A 15051-nucleotide genomic window follows, 5' to 3' on the forward strand; every position below is an offset into this window, starting at 1 on the left:
ACCATCCACACCTTCCTCCAAATCATTTACATATATCACAAACAACAGTGGTGCCAGCACAGATCCCTGTGGAACACCACTGGTTACAGGTCTCCAATTTGAGAAACTCCCTTCCACTCCAACTCTCTGTCTCCTGTTGCCCAGCCAGTTTTTTTATCCATCTAGCTAGCACACCCTGGGCCCCATGTGACTTCACTTTCTCCATCCGCCTGCCATGGGGAAGGTTCTATTAAATGCATTGTTGGTCTGTAGTGAACATTCCTGACTTAACATTTACTGTTTTATAAAACTCTCTTGAGCCCAGACAGTCAACCACTTTCAAGACTGAAAGTCCAGATCTTTTCCATTTCTCCAGGACATCATTGAAATATATAATCAATATGCTGCATCCCAATGGAACAGCTAACATTTTCAAGTGTTGACTTACCAGATCTCCTTGTGAAAAGAATTCTTTATAAATCAGTTCCTGGTGGAAAGAAGCAAAAATTAGGATTAAAAACCAAAAGAACTGTGGATGCTGTAAATCAGGAACAAAAACAAAGTTGCTGGAAAGGATCTGCTGGAATATCTGAAGGAATAAACAGAGTAATGTTTCGCATCCGTTGACCCTTCCTCAGAACCCTTCTGACGAAGAGTCACTACATACAAAATATTAACTCTGTTTTTTCCTTCACAGATGCTGCATGCATTAGGATTATCTGAGTAAAGGCTTCTCTGCAGTAAACAGAGAGCGAATAACTGTTATATTTACAGTAGTATGGGATGACCAGTAAGACATTGAAACACAGAATGTGCAACCTAATAGAATTGTTAGGACACATAAGGAGGCCATTCAGCCCACAGAGCTTGCACCAGCTTTTCAAATGAACATTATTCCCAACAGCCAATCTCCTTCCTTTTCCCCCACATCCCTGCACACCATTTCTATCCAAATAACCATTCAATGCCCCTCCTGAATGCCTCATTTGAACTTGCCGCCACCAGATTTCCAGGCACTGCATTGTAGATCCTAACTATAAAGCATTCCCTCGAATTTTTTTTAACCAAACCCTTTCTCTACCTCTGTAATCTCCTCTTGCCTCCATTATCCTCTGAGATCTCCACAGTTCTGGACCACTGTGTGTCCGTGTTTTCAATTGCTCCACTGCCAGGGATTGTACCTTCATGCACCAGCTTGTCATTATTTCATGGAATGGGCTGGTCCTTCAGTTCAGTGACAGCACCACCACACCACCACCTCTCCCCTACTTCAAACCCCTTCTGAAGGCCTTGACTTAAGTTGGCTCCATCACACTCTCAGGCATCACACTGCAGACCTGAGCTGCTTACCACCATTTCTTCAGCCAGTCTTGGCTGTAATCTCTGGTCTTCTTTCCACTTTCATTTCCCTATGTCTCCCCCTGTTCCTTTGACGGTTTCTACAAGCCTCGAACTCTGACCAGATTTCTGGGCACTACTCCCGAAATCTCCTTTTAGTGCTCAGTGTTGACCTTGACCTGATTATAGCTCTGTGAAGTTTTTGGGTGGTTTGTAATTCAGTACGAGCTGTCTGCCAATGCATGAGTGTGAGCTGACACCCATTCTGATTCTCCCCTCCCTCACCGTGCTTGCTAAGTTCCAGTTAGTGAAACAGCCAAATCTCAATGTAGCTCTCAGGTGCCACCATCTGTGACCACCTGCATTCTCTGACCCTTCAGCATCCTAGACCAAGCCATGAGCTCAGCAGCCTGGCTCCTAAGGAGTGAAGGTGATGTTACTGTGTTTGTAATCCAACAGGTCCTGGCTTTTACCCTAGGGGCACGGGTTCAAATCCCATCAGGGACAGCCGGTGGAAATTAAATTCAATCAATTAATATGGAATATAAAGCTAATTTCAGTGATGGGAACCATAAAATGATCATTGGTTAGTGTAGCTGCACCTACAAAATAGGAACAGGAGGAGGCCATTTGGCCTTTTGAGCCCTCTTGATCACTATGATCATGGCAGATCGTTTAATTCAGTGCCCTGTCCTCTGCTTTCTCCCCATTCCCTTCAGCCATGAGAACTATATCCAACTCCTTCTTGAAAACATTCAATCTTTTGGCCTCAGCTGCTTCTGTGGCAGAGAATTCCACAGGCTCACCACGCTCTGGCTGAAGACATTTCTCCTCAGCTCACTCCTCAATGACCTACCCCATATCCTTAGACTGTGACCCCCTGGTTCCCCCTGTGATTATGACCCATCTGGTTCACTAATGTCTTTTAGGGAAGGTAACTACCATCCTTACCCAGTTGGAACCTAGGCGTGACTCTGAACCTACACGTGACTCCCAACCTATACTCTTCACTGTTGTCTGAAATGGCTAAGTGAGACACACCCCATTCGAGGGCAGTTAAGAGATAGGAAATGAACGCTAGCCTTCCCACTGTAAGAATGTAAAAAGCTCCACAACACTTTCCCCTCCCGCCTCAGTTCCTCTACCTTGCTGTGCCCTACAAAAGTTGCTTCTTGGCCAATTTTCCAATCACCAACGCGCATGGCTTCAAACATGGCCCAAGTGTCCTTTGCTATTGTAGTAGCACCATGAGGCCTTTCTCACTGACCTTCTGAGAGGAGCTACAGAAATGCTGCCTGCCTTGTCAGTGTTCCTGAGCCACTTACAGCTCCTATACCCCAGTGCGCCCATGCCGCACCCCCCCCATCCCCCTCCACCCCTCCACCACCCTCCCGCCTCTTACCGCTATCTTTGTCGTGGTCTTCCAGCCTTTGGTTTGATCACTGAGGTCGCAGGCAGTCATTAGCAGGCACAACAGCAGCTTGTGATGTTTGGGATTGTCACTGTCGTAAGCTATTGTGAGATAAAGCATGTTAATAGGGCATCAGGAAAACATTTCCGGTTCGGGAGTGGGCTTTAGGGGAGCTTGGGAGGAGTGGGACGGTAGAAGAACTGGTCGGGGAGAGCCTGGGGGAGATCCCTATCTATCACTAGCTGGACTTGTTCCCAAATCCAAATCAAAAGCCATGGAATGAACGTGTCCACCCCTAGTTTGCAGAGGCACAAGAAGCACGGAAAAAGTAGAAATACTTGCATTTATGTAGCCCCTTTCACATCCTTAAGGATTTTGTGATGGTCTTTTATGAAGTGCCTCAATCAATGAAATGCTTTTGAAGGGTTATCAATACTGCAGTGTAGAGAATGACAACATGTACACAGCAAGCTCCCATAAACAGACATAAACCCTGCATCTTCGGTCCGCCTCCCCCTCTCTCCCTATTTATTCCAGTTCCCTCTCCCCATCCCCCTCTCTGATGAAGGGTCTAGGCCCGAAACGTCAGCTTTTGTGCTCCTGAGATGCTGCTTGGCCTGCTGTGTTCATCCAGCCTCACATTTTATTATCTTGGAATTCTCCAGCATCTGCAGTTCCCATTATCTCTGATATCCATCTTCGGTCCGCCTCCCCCTCTCTCCCTATATATTTCAGAACCCTCACCCCATCCCCCTTTCTGATGAAGGGTCTAGGCCCGAAACGTCAGATTTTGTGCCCCTGAGATGCTGCTTGGCCTGCTGTGTTCATCCAGCTCCACACTTTGTTATCTTGGAATTCTCCAGCATCTGCAGTTCCCATTATCTCCCATAAACAGCAATCAGTTTACTGTTGATTAAAAGGGAAATGTTGGTCACAAGCTGCAAGGAAAAGAAACATAGAAAATAATGCCTGCTTTCTCCCCACACCCTTTGATCCCTTCAGTTGTAAGAACTATATCCAAATCCCTTCTTGAAGACATTCAATGTTTTGTCCTCAACTGCTTTCTGAATTCCACAGGCTCACCACTGTCGGGGTGAAGGCATTTTTCCTCATCCCAGTTGTAAATGACCTACCCTATAGCTTTAGAAATGTACATATAATGTGCGTGGCTGAGGTCTAAGCTCTGATCCCTGCAGAACTCCGCCCGTTGCTGTCTGGCACTTACAGAAATACCCATTTATCATGGACTTCTAAGTTTACAAGCTAACTCCAATGTATTTTTAATTGAATTAGACAATTCTACAGCAGGAGTGTGCCAACTCTTTTCAGAAAAGCTCTTCAATCAGTTCCACCTAATCCTGCTCTTACACCTCAACCTTGTTAGTTACTATAGAATCTGGTCCCATGACCCTCTTAGATAGCCCTGTACCTGGACTGGGAATGTTTCTGCTAAACCAAAAGACCATCGAATAGGAGAGCAAAATTGAGCCTTTCAGACCATCAAGTCTGCTCCACCATTCGATCATGGCTGGTATGGTTTTTAGCCCCATTCTCCTGCCTTTGATCCCCTTACTAATCAAGAATCCACCTATCTCTGTTTTTCAATGACTTGGTTTCCACAGCTCTCTGTGGCAACGGGTTTCGCAGATTCACCATACTCTGGCTGAAGAAATTCCTCCTCATCTCAGTTCTTCTCATTTCTAAAAACTACTAGATTTTAACCATCCTGATGAGCTTACTGAGTCCCCAGATCCACCCTGTCAAATCTCTTGGGAAGATCATGATAAGAAGGCGCTAAATAAATGCAATTCTTATCCTTCAATGCTCCTGGACACAAATTTTCACTTTCAGTGACAGTATTAGCAGGGGTTCAGCTGCTCAGGTAAACATGGGCCTGGGCTCCAAGTTGTTTCTGCAAATGTTATTTATTAATAATATCTACAAGAAGACATTAGAAGACACAGGAGACATTAAAACATAGAAAATAGGATAATGAGAAGGCCACTCGGCCCTTTGAACCTACCCCACCATTCAATGTGATCATGGCCGATCTTTTATCCCAATGCCGTATTCCCACTTTCTCTCCATATCCCTGATCCATTTAAAAATCCAGAAAATGATTTGCCTCTTCCTTGAATATCCTCAGTGATTTGGTCTCCCTAGCCTTCTGCGATAGAGACTTAGACAGCCTCAGAATGCTTTTAAGCGAAGAATGTTTTCCTCATCTGAGGCCTAAATACTCCGTTCTAGCCTCCTGCAATCAGGGGCAGCTTCTGTCCTGCACCTAGTCTGATCAGTTCTATTAGAATTGTACATATTCCAATCAGATCTCTTCTCATCCTTCCAAAATCAGTGAATAGAGGCCCAGTCAACATAAGAACGTAAGAACCAGGAGCAGGAGTAGGTCTTAGGGCCCATTGAGCCTGCTCCTCCGTTCAATGTGATCATAGCTGATCTGTTTGTGGCCTCAGCTCCACTTACTCTCCCTCTCACCATAAACCTTAATCCCTTTGCTGTGCAAAAATCCATCTACCTGTCCCTTAAAAACATTCAAAAAGGGAGATTCTACTGCTTCACTGGGCAGGGAATTCCACAGATTCACAACCCCGTGGGTGAATACATTGCTCCTCAACTCAGACCTAAACCTGCTCCCTGCTATTTTGAGGCCATACCGTCTTGTTCTAGTTTCACCCTCCAGAGAAAACCGCCTCCCTGCTTCTATTTCATCTATTGCCTTCATAGTTTTATATGTTTCCATAGGACTCCCCCCTCATTCTTCCAAATTCCAATGCACATAGTCCCAGGCTACTCAATCACTCCTCACAAACCAACCCTCTCAACTCCAGAATCAATCTAGTGAACCTCCTCTGCACCCGCACTAGTGCCAGTACATCCTTTCTCAAGTGAGGGGTCCAAAATGAGTAAGGAGACCATCCCAGGCCTTCTAGATCCAAGATTCTAGCAGTGGCTCTGTCCAACAAACAGTGCAATCAGGAGGTGGGCTAGTTCAGTTGGGAGGATGGCTGATTTCTGAGCAGAGTGAATGCTAACAGCACAGGTTCAATCCCTGTACAGTTGAGAGCACTTTGCAGGCTCTTCTTCGCTCTGATCTTTGTCTGAGGTGTGGTGACATGGTTTAATGAACACAGAAGCCACTGTATAATTCAGAAGTTCATCTGCACGTTGCTGACACCCCATTCCTGCAGTAATCTTCACTCATATCGTATGTATGAAGGTTTGGGGAGCAGCTGGATGGCTGCTTTGCAAAGCAGAGTGACACTAATGGCGTGGGTTCAATTCCTACACCAGCTGAAGTTACCATGAAGGACTCTCTTCTCAACTGCTCTCCTGGTCTGATGTGTGGTGACCTTCATCACCAGTCATCTCTCTCTCATGAGAAAGCACCCTATACTATGGTGGCCTTATGCTTTTATGATAGACTGACCTTGTCCAAAGAAAACACATCACCCATTTTTCTGCCCATCTGTCTCCATACCCCTTTCATTCAGCCAGTTATCCTGTGTAAGTATTCCATCATGGTGTGCGAGGCAAGATTTTTACACAGATGGTGGTAGGTGCCCATCATGTGCTGCCAGGGGAGGTGGGAGAAGCAGATCAATGTTTAAGAGGTATCCAGACAGACACATGGACAAGCAGAGAACTGAGGGATATAGGCCATGTGGAGGCAGATGGGAATACTTTAGAATGGCATAATGGTTGGAACAGGCATAGTGGGCTTGTGCTGTACTGTTTTAAGTCTAATGTTTCTTTTCTCTATAACCCTTGATTTCCACACCAAACGAAAACATCTATTAAACATATGTTAAGTTCTACTACTTCATTTGGAGTTGGCAGCTAGCCTCAGTCATGGTGACTGTGAGACAATTATTTTTCATTAAAACCCCATCTGGCTCACTAATGTCCTTTAGGCAAGGAAATAAGACCAGAGGTCATCGGAGCAGAAGTTAGGCCATTCAGCCAATCATGTCTGATAAATTTCTTAACCCCCAATTCTCCCACTTTCTCCCAAACCTTGATTCCCCTTGACAATTAAGAACCTATCTATCTCAGTCTTAAATACGCTCAGTGTCCCAGCCCCCACAGCCTTCTGTGGCAGTGAATTCCACAGATTCACCACCCTCTGGCTGAAGAAGTTTCTCCTATCTCCATCCTAAAAGGTCTTCCCTTTACTCTAAGGCTGTGCTGTCAGGTCCTAGTCTCTCCTACCAATGTAAACACCTTCCCAACATCCACTCTGTCCAGGCCATTCAGTATTCTGTAAGTTTCAATTAGATCCCCCCTCATCCGTCTAAACTCCATCCAGTATAGATGGAGAATCCTCAAACGTTTCTCATATGTTAAACTTTTCATTCCTGGATCTGTTATCTTTACCCAGTTTGACCTATATCTGACTCCTGACTCACTTTTAACTGGCTTCTGAAATGCCCTAGTGATCCCATAAGCTGTGAAAATGTTTCAGAGGCTATTCAGCCCATCAAGTGCTATGTCAGTTTATAAGCTTCTGGTTGATCTGATTGTGGTCTTCACTTTGTAGTGTGTGCCCCTTGTCATCATATTCCTTGTTAATCAGAAATCCATTCAATACCATCTTGATTGTGCTCAATATTTACAATAATCCAAACATGGCCTTTCGAGGGAAGAGTGTTCTCCTTATCTGCATCCCAAATGGGAAGCCCCCCATCACAGAATTGTTATCGTGCAGAAGGGAGCCATTCAGCCCATTGTACCTGCACTGGCTCTTCAAACATTCCTTAAAGCCAGTCTCCTGCCTTTGCCCCATATCCCTGCTCCCCATTTCTATCTAAATGACCATCCAATGCCCCCCTTCAATGCCCCAATAGAACCTGCCTCCTCCACGTTTCTAGGCAGTGCATCGCAGACCTACTCGCTGGGTGAGAAAGATTTGTTTCTCACTTCACATTTGCTTTGTTTGCACATCACTTTACTCTCTCGTTGCTGCACCTTTTACAAGTGGAAACTGTTTCTCCCTGTCTACTCTGTCCAACCCACTCATTATTCTGTCAACCTCTATTAAATTTCCTCCCAACCACCTTCTCTTCAGGGAGAACAGGCCCAACATCTTCAATCTCTCTTCATCACTCAAGTTTCACATTCCTGGAAACGCTCTTGTAAACTGCTTCTCTCCAATGATATTGAGACTGTTCTTCTAGGGCTCTCGATAACTTCTAGGATGGGAAATACCCCTCGCCATCCACTCTGTCAAATCCACCCTCCCCCCCCACCAAGGATCTTGCGTGCTTCAATAAGATCACCTTTCATTCTTCGAAACTTCAATGAGTAATAGCCTAAACTGTTCACCCTTTCCTTATAGAAGCCCTTTTGTCCCTGGAATTAGTTGAGTTAACTTTCTCTGAAAGAGACAGGTGTGAAGAACAGAATCTTTTAATGCTTCTACAATCTGGACAGAATTGTAATCAGTGGAAAACAAATTGACCTGCATCATTCTCTCTCGACTTAAAGGAACAAGAGCAGGTACCTTTAACCATTTCCTGTAGTTGTGGGAAGATATGTAGGTGATGGGCCATGTCAGTTGCTAGAATAATGTCACGCATCATGTCCAGCATTTTCTGGTAATCCTGTAGAGACAATGAATAAAGGGTGAGTTTTACACCAAAACCTCTGGTATAGAAACACTGGCAGAAGGACTATATCAGAAATACTGGAGGTTTGTGGCTTGGGTTCTGCTCTCAGGACTGAGGAAGAGCTATACTATACTGAAATGTTAACTCTGTTTTTCTCTCCACAGATGCTGCCAGACCTGCTGAGTTTCACCAGCATTGTTGGTGCTTGTTTCAGATTGCCAGTGTCTGCAGTATTTTGCTTTTATTCTCTTTTGCAGTCCCATATCATCATCCTGGGGGTTACCATTGACCAGAAACTCAACTGGACTCCACACAGACACTGTGGTTACAAAAGCAGGTCAGAAGCTATGAATACTGAGGCGAGTAACTCACCTCCTGACTCCCCAAAGCCTGTCCACCATCTACAAGGCACAAGTCAGGAGTGTGATGGAATGCTCCCCACTTGCCTGGATGGGTGCAGCCCCAACAACACTCAAGAAGCTCGACACCATCCAGGACAAAGCAGCCCCCACTTGACTAGCATCACATCCACAAGCATTCACTCCCTCCATCACCGACACTCAGTCGCAGCAGTGCGTACCATCTACAAGATGCACTGCAGAAATTCACCAAGGCTCCTCAGACAGCACCTTCCAAACCCATAACCACTTCCATCTAGAAGGACAAGGACAGCAGATACATGCGAACACCAAGTTCCCCTCCAAGCCACTCACCGTCCTGACTTGGAAATATATTGCCGTTCCTTCACTGTCGCTCGGTCAAGATTCTGGAATTCCCTCCCTAAGTGCCTTGTCGGTCAACCCACAGCACATGGACTGCAGTGGGTCAGGAAGGCAGCTCCCCAACACCTTCTGACATTTCACCCACACCCCTTGAGTTAATGAAAATAAAAATTGGGTGCGTCTTTGATAACTGTGGCATGTCACTCCCTAAGAGTGACTGCAATGTGACTCTAGCAAGTTTCTATAACACTCTATTTCTTGACTCAACTGGACATCCCCTACAACCAAGGATTCCCCCACCTCTGTACTGACAGTTACTTTTCTCTTCATTGAGGTTAGCACATGACTGCTGTTAACTCATTATTGTACACATCACCATTTAATAATGCTATATCTCCCCCCAGGGAGAGTATATTCTTAACGTTATAGTAAGACATAGGAGCAGAATCTGCTCCGCAATTCAATGAGATTGTGGCGAAACTGATAATCTTCAACTCCACTTTCCTGCCTTTTCCCCATGATTCTTGATTCCCCTTAATGATTAAAAATTTTTGAAATCTCTGTCTTCACAGACACAGCCTCAACAGCCCTCTATGGTAAAGAATTCCAGAGATTCGCCCCCCTCTGAGAGAAAACATTTGTCCTCATCTCTGTCTTAACTGGTTGACTCCTTATTCTGAGATGATTCCCTCTGGTCTGAGACTCTCCCACAATGGAAACAACATTTCAGCACCTACACTGTCAAGCCCCCTAAAAGTCTTTTATGATTCAATGTTTCTATACCTCTTGTTCTTCTAAATTCCAATGAGTACAGGTCCAACCTACTCAAACTCTTCTGATAAGACAGTCCCTCCAGACCTGGTATCAGCCTGTGAACCTTCTCCTGACTCCCTCCAATGCCGGTCTGTCTTTCCTTTGATAAGGGGCTCAAAACTGTTCACAGTATTCCAGCTGTGGTCTGACTAGTGTCTTGTAGAGTTTGAACAAAACCTCCCTTTTGTTGAACTTCATTCCCTTTGAAATAAAGGCCAACATTCCACTGCCTTCCTTTCTACCCACAGAACTAATTTTTTTATGATTTATGAATAAGCCTCAATACCTTCACAGCAAACACATGGGCTTTCCACACTATCAATATCAGGTTGGTTTCCAGCCAATCTTCACACTAGCTTAATGTTGCACCCGGCAATCTCTGGACTCACAGGCGCATCATTGACCCATCGTATGTGTTTCATAAAACATGTGCCATGAAACATTTATTGTCAGCATAGATTTGGGGTGAGAGGTAGAAAGCTAAGAGGAGAAATAGGGAGAAATGTTTCCACTTAGAGGGCAGTGGGACTGAAAGTTTGATTGAGACAGAAGATCTCACAACTTTTGAGCTGTATTTAGATGTTCACTTGCATTGTCATGATCTCCAGGGCTATGAGCCAACAGCTGGAGGATGGGGTCTGTGTAATCAGACCGTTGTTGACCACTATGGACCCAACAGGCCGAATGTCCTCCTTCTGTGCTCTAAATGTACCTTCACCACATACCGAACTGTTAACTCTCAGCTCCACTCTGAGACTGCAAGCACTCAGGCCAAATGCACATATAAGCAAGGCTGAACAGTCCTACCACCAAAACACACAAACTGAGAAATAAATCTAAAATTACAAGCTAAATCCTACTGCTTTTGGCTCAATTCACGTTGCATCAAGTTTTTTGGAGCATTTTTTGGCACAAGTGTGAGTAAATTCCTTTGCTCCATCTTAACCAATAATGTCTCATTAATTACCAACCTAACCCCAATAACAGGGGAGCTCTTTGTAGATGTAATGAGCGATGTGGATAATGGGGATTCTGTAGACACAGTATATCTGGACTTCCAGAAGGCATTTGATAAGGTGCCACAGAAAAAGATATTATGTGGGACACTGGGGTCAGGGATAAATTGGATGGTGAAATATAGGGAAGACTGGATATAACTGCTTTAAAAACAGGAGTTGCTGGAAAAACTCAGCAGGTCTGGCAGCATCTGCAAAGAAAAAATTCAGAGTTAACCTTTACCCGTCCTCAGGACTGGACCCAAAACATTAACTCTGATTTTTCCTTCACAGATGCTGCCAGACCTGCTGAGCTTTTCCAGCAACTTCTGTTTTTGTTCCTGATTTACAGCATCTGCGGTTTTTGTATAACTGGTTTAATTCAGGATTATGTTCGGCATGGACTGGTTGGACTAAAGGGTCTGTTTCTGAGCTGTTTGACTCTATGAGGAACATTGCCTCTGGAGTACACTACGATCTCTGAGAATATATTAGGTTAAGAGTGAAACGCAGTCCACAAAGAGAAACAGATCAGAATAAAATTGGCACAAGTATGAAGTGCCAAATGCATCATCCCATTAATAGCCTTCAAAACCATAAAGCATCCACTTCTCCCTGCCACACAAACACCTGCTGTCCCCCAGCGGAGAAGATCTCCTCTACCCTCCCACCCCCATTCCTACACGTTCCAGTTGATCCATAATTTACACATGCTCACACATTTACCTTCCGAGAGAAGGTTTCAAAGATGTTGCACCCTTCGGAATTCAAGATGGCAATGGCTTGTGCAAAGTGGTGTCTCTGCAAGAGAGGAAGGAGACAATTAGAATCTGTCAGTGATTTGGCTTCACCGTTGCGTTCAGAGCCTGCACAGGACTCAGACAATCCTTGCAAACCCACCAACCTTGCTTTGACACTGAACCCAAGCAATCGCCCTACCCCACCCCCTAATAAAACCCCTGACACCACCCCATTCACTACCATTGAACCCCAAACACAGACCTGAGCCACTCCTGCCTCTAGTGCAACCTCCACTGCCATTTCTACAGCTACTCAATGCTCCAATTCTCTTTGTCAGCTGTGAGCCAATGGTGTTGCCTCAGAGTCAAAAGTTTATGGTTCCAAGCCCCACTCTAGCGTGTTTTACAATGTCACGAGGACAACAAACAAGGGTGAACCAGTGGATGGAATGTATTTTGTAAAGCCCATGTTATTTTACCTTTGTTTTTTTAAAAAAACTGTACACCAAAATGAGAAGGAACTGTTTTAAATACAAATTTGGGCTGCATGTTTGAACGTAAGTAGCATGATCCTGTTTCTGATCCATGTGGGGTCTAGCAACACACAGATGAACTGGAGGATAGAAATGTTTACAAATGAAGCTGATTGGTCTGTTAACTACAGGCTAACAATCAATGACAAAGTTCCCCTGCCTGCCAACAACTATATGATTCGTTGCCAGGTAGCTGAACAATTTGGGAATGTGAACTTGTCAGGCCAGGAGAGAACTAAGCACATCTGCAGCAACAAAACATCAATAGTACATAAGAAATGGGAGCAGGAGTGGGCCATTTGGCCCATCGAACCTGCCCCGCCATTCCATAAGATCATGGCTGATCTTTTCATGGACTCAGCTCCACTTACCCACCCACTCACCATGAACCTTAATTCCTTTACTGTTCAAAATCTGTCTATCTTTGCCTTAAAAACATTTAACAAGGTAGCCTCAACTGTTTCACTGGGCAAGGAATTCCACAGATTCACAACCCTTTGGGTGAAGATGTTCCTCCTCAACTCAGTTCTAAATCTGCTGCTGCTTACCTTGGGGCCATGCTTTCGGTTCTAATTTCACACACCAACAAAAATATGTTTCTACTTTTATCTTATCTATTCTCTTCATAGTTGTATGTTTCTATAAAATCCCCCTGTCGTTCTTCTAAATTCCAATAAAGCCCAGTCTACTCAATCTCTCCTCAGAAGGTATTTTAGAACCAACCTGGTGAACCTCCTCTGCAGCTCCTCCAGTGCCAGTCCATCCTTTCTCAAGTAAGGAGACCAAAACTATGCAGTACTCCAGGTGTGGCTCTCCAAGACCCTATACAGCTGCACCTCGCTGTGTTTAAACTCCATCCTGAAGGACAATATTCCATTTGCCTTCGTAATTACCTGCTGCATCTGCAAGCCAACATTTTGTGATACATGGGCAGACACTCTTTCTCTCTCCTAGTCCCAGTATACCACTTTAAGCCTGAAGAAAATGAGCTTATCTTTTCCTCAGCAGATGGGACAAGTTGTTACAGTGAACTGGATAAGTCAGAATTTTTTTTATCAGTGAATCAACCTCTCACAAACAAGCATTTGGAAAAGGAAGCTTGAGGAAAAACCTTTGGAAAAACTTTGAGGAGACTTGCCCTTTAGGGACGGGCAATAAAATGCTCACCAGTCGTTGGCGCACATTTCCCAGAAACGAATAAAACAAGAACCGAGCCAGCAGATCGGGAGGACAAAGACTGCGAACCATTTCCTCAGTTTTCCCTCCACCCACATGCTGCTTCTTTCCAGTTTGTGTGTGTGTGTGTGTGTGTGTGTGTGTGTGTGAGTGAGAGAGAGAGAGAGAGAGAGAGTGTGGAAGTTTATACTTGATGTAGAGATTTAATTTGTAGAGTTTAGTTAATTAAAACAATGTTTTACCTGCAGCCGGAATCCAATGACCGTGCAATAAGTAGTGATTCTTACCGCAGGGTCATTGGATTCTAGCTGCAGGCAAAACATTATTAAATTAACTAAACATGTGTGTGGTCTGTGTATTTTTTTATCAACTCCTGTCCGAACATCATGTAGTTTGGAGATTTTGTGCATTTCTTTTAAAAACGTTAACTTTTGTGACAAGTCCAGGAATAGCAAGAGTTGATTTCCAGTACATTACCCCAGTAGGTCAAAACTATTTGCATTTCCACAAAAGAAGTTCATAGGCAAGACCGAAGCACATAGGATAGTGTTAATGTACTGACATCGACTGAGAAAGGTGAGCAAGCAGGAAATAGAGTGTGAGAATAAACGGGGCATTTTAAGAGTGGACAGGTCAGTACTCGGACCTCCAAATATTCACAATAAATCCCGACAATTCGGTTTACGGAATATTCCCATGCTTGGTGATGACAGAATGCGAGGTCGGGGCATGAGTGGTGAGGAGGACGTCGAGAGGCTTCGTGATGGTTTAGACAAGTTGATTGAGTGGGCTAATGCATGGGAGATGCAGTAAAATAAAATGTGAAAATGTCCACCTTGGTTGCAGAAACAAACAGGAAGGTTTTCATTTAAATGGTGATAGATTGGGGAACGTTGATGTACAAAGAGATCCGAGTGTCCTCACACCCCAGGCACTCATAGAATCTTACAGTAGAGAAGAGGCCTTTCAGCACGTCAAATCTGCACTATCAAAAATTTGCTACTAACTACACCAGTCCCACTTTCCTCCAGTAAACCCATAGCTTTGATTGTTACAAGGTTTCAAATGCTCAACCAAATGCTCAGGCTGGGAGAGAAATGAGGTCTGCGACTCTGAGGAAGGGTCACTAGACCTGAAACGTTAACTCTGATCTTTTCTCTTCGCGGATGCTGCCAGACCTGCTGAGCTTTTCCAGCAACTTCTGTTTGTGTTCCTGATTCACAGCATCCGCAGTTCTTTCGGTTTTAATTCAGAAAAGACTCTCTCTTGGTTCTCTGCAGTAAACCACTTTAAACCTGAAGAAAACCAGCCCTATCTTTTCCCACCTCAACTACTCCCAGACAGTGCATTGCAGACTCCCACCACACCCCCAGTCAAAACAGGTATCCCTCAAGGTCCCTCCCTCTCACAACCACCTCCAAACCCCCTTCTGGGGGAAAGTTCAGCTGGGAGTGTCCAACATTTATGTCCAGATAAAGCCCCAGAATGTCAGGTATTTCTAACTGAAGAGCTGTGGAATTTCCACTCAATGGCAAATATTTTTTAACTGGGTCAAGCTTAGCAGGAATCTCGTGGGAGCCAGTTGGGATTTGATTGGCAATTGTTCCTATGAGAAGACACGGCTGTCAAATGTACAAGCTTCAGTTAGTTGAGTTGAAACCAAAATGCTGAGGATGCTGGAAATCTGAAATAAAAAAAAGGTGTTGGAGAAATCCTGGGG

General features: G+C 44.5%; 1 protein-coding gene across 5 annotated transcripts in view; it reads right to left on the bottom strand.

Annotated features, from left to right (window-relative positions):
* Positions 1–15051, bottom strand: part of LOC125453591 (cGMP-dependent 3',5'-cyclic phosphodiesterase) — a 296672-nt gene that overhangs the window by 11425 nt on the left and 270196 nt on the right. For all 5 annotated transcript variants that reach the window (XM_059646853.1, XM_059646852.1, XM_059646854.1 and 2 more), the window contains 4 exons: positions 11609–11683; positions 8247–8346; positions 2720–2829; positions 428–466 (listed from right to left, as the gene is read on the bottom strand). In XM_059646853.1, coding sequence (XP_059502836.1) covers positions 428–466; positions 2720–2829; positions 8247–8346; positions 11609–11683 — 324 coding nt within the window. The remainder of the gene's footprint in view (positions 1–427; positions 467–2719; positions 2830–8246; positions 8347–11608; positions 11684–15051) is intronic.

Source organism: Stegostoma tigrinum, chromosome 6, assembly GCF_030684315.1.
Source record: "Stegostoma tigrinum isolate sSteTig4 chromosome 6, sSteTig4.hap1, whole genome shotgun sequence".
Classification (NCBI taxonomy): Eukaryota; Metazoa; Chordata; class Chondrichthyes; order Orectolobiformes; family Stegostomatidae; genus Stegostoma; species Stegostoma tigrinum.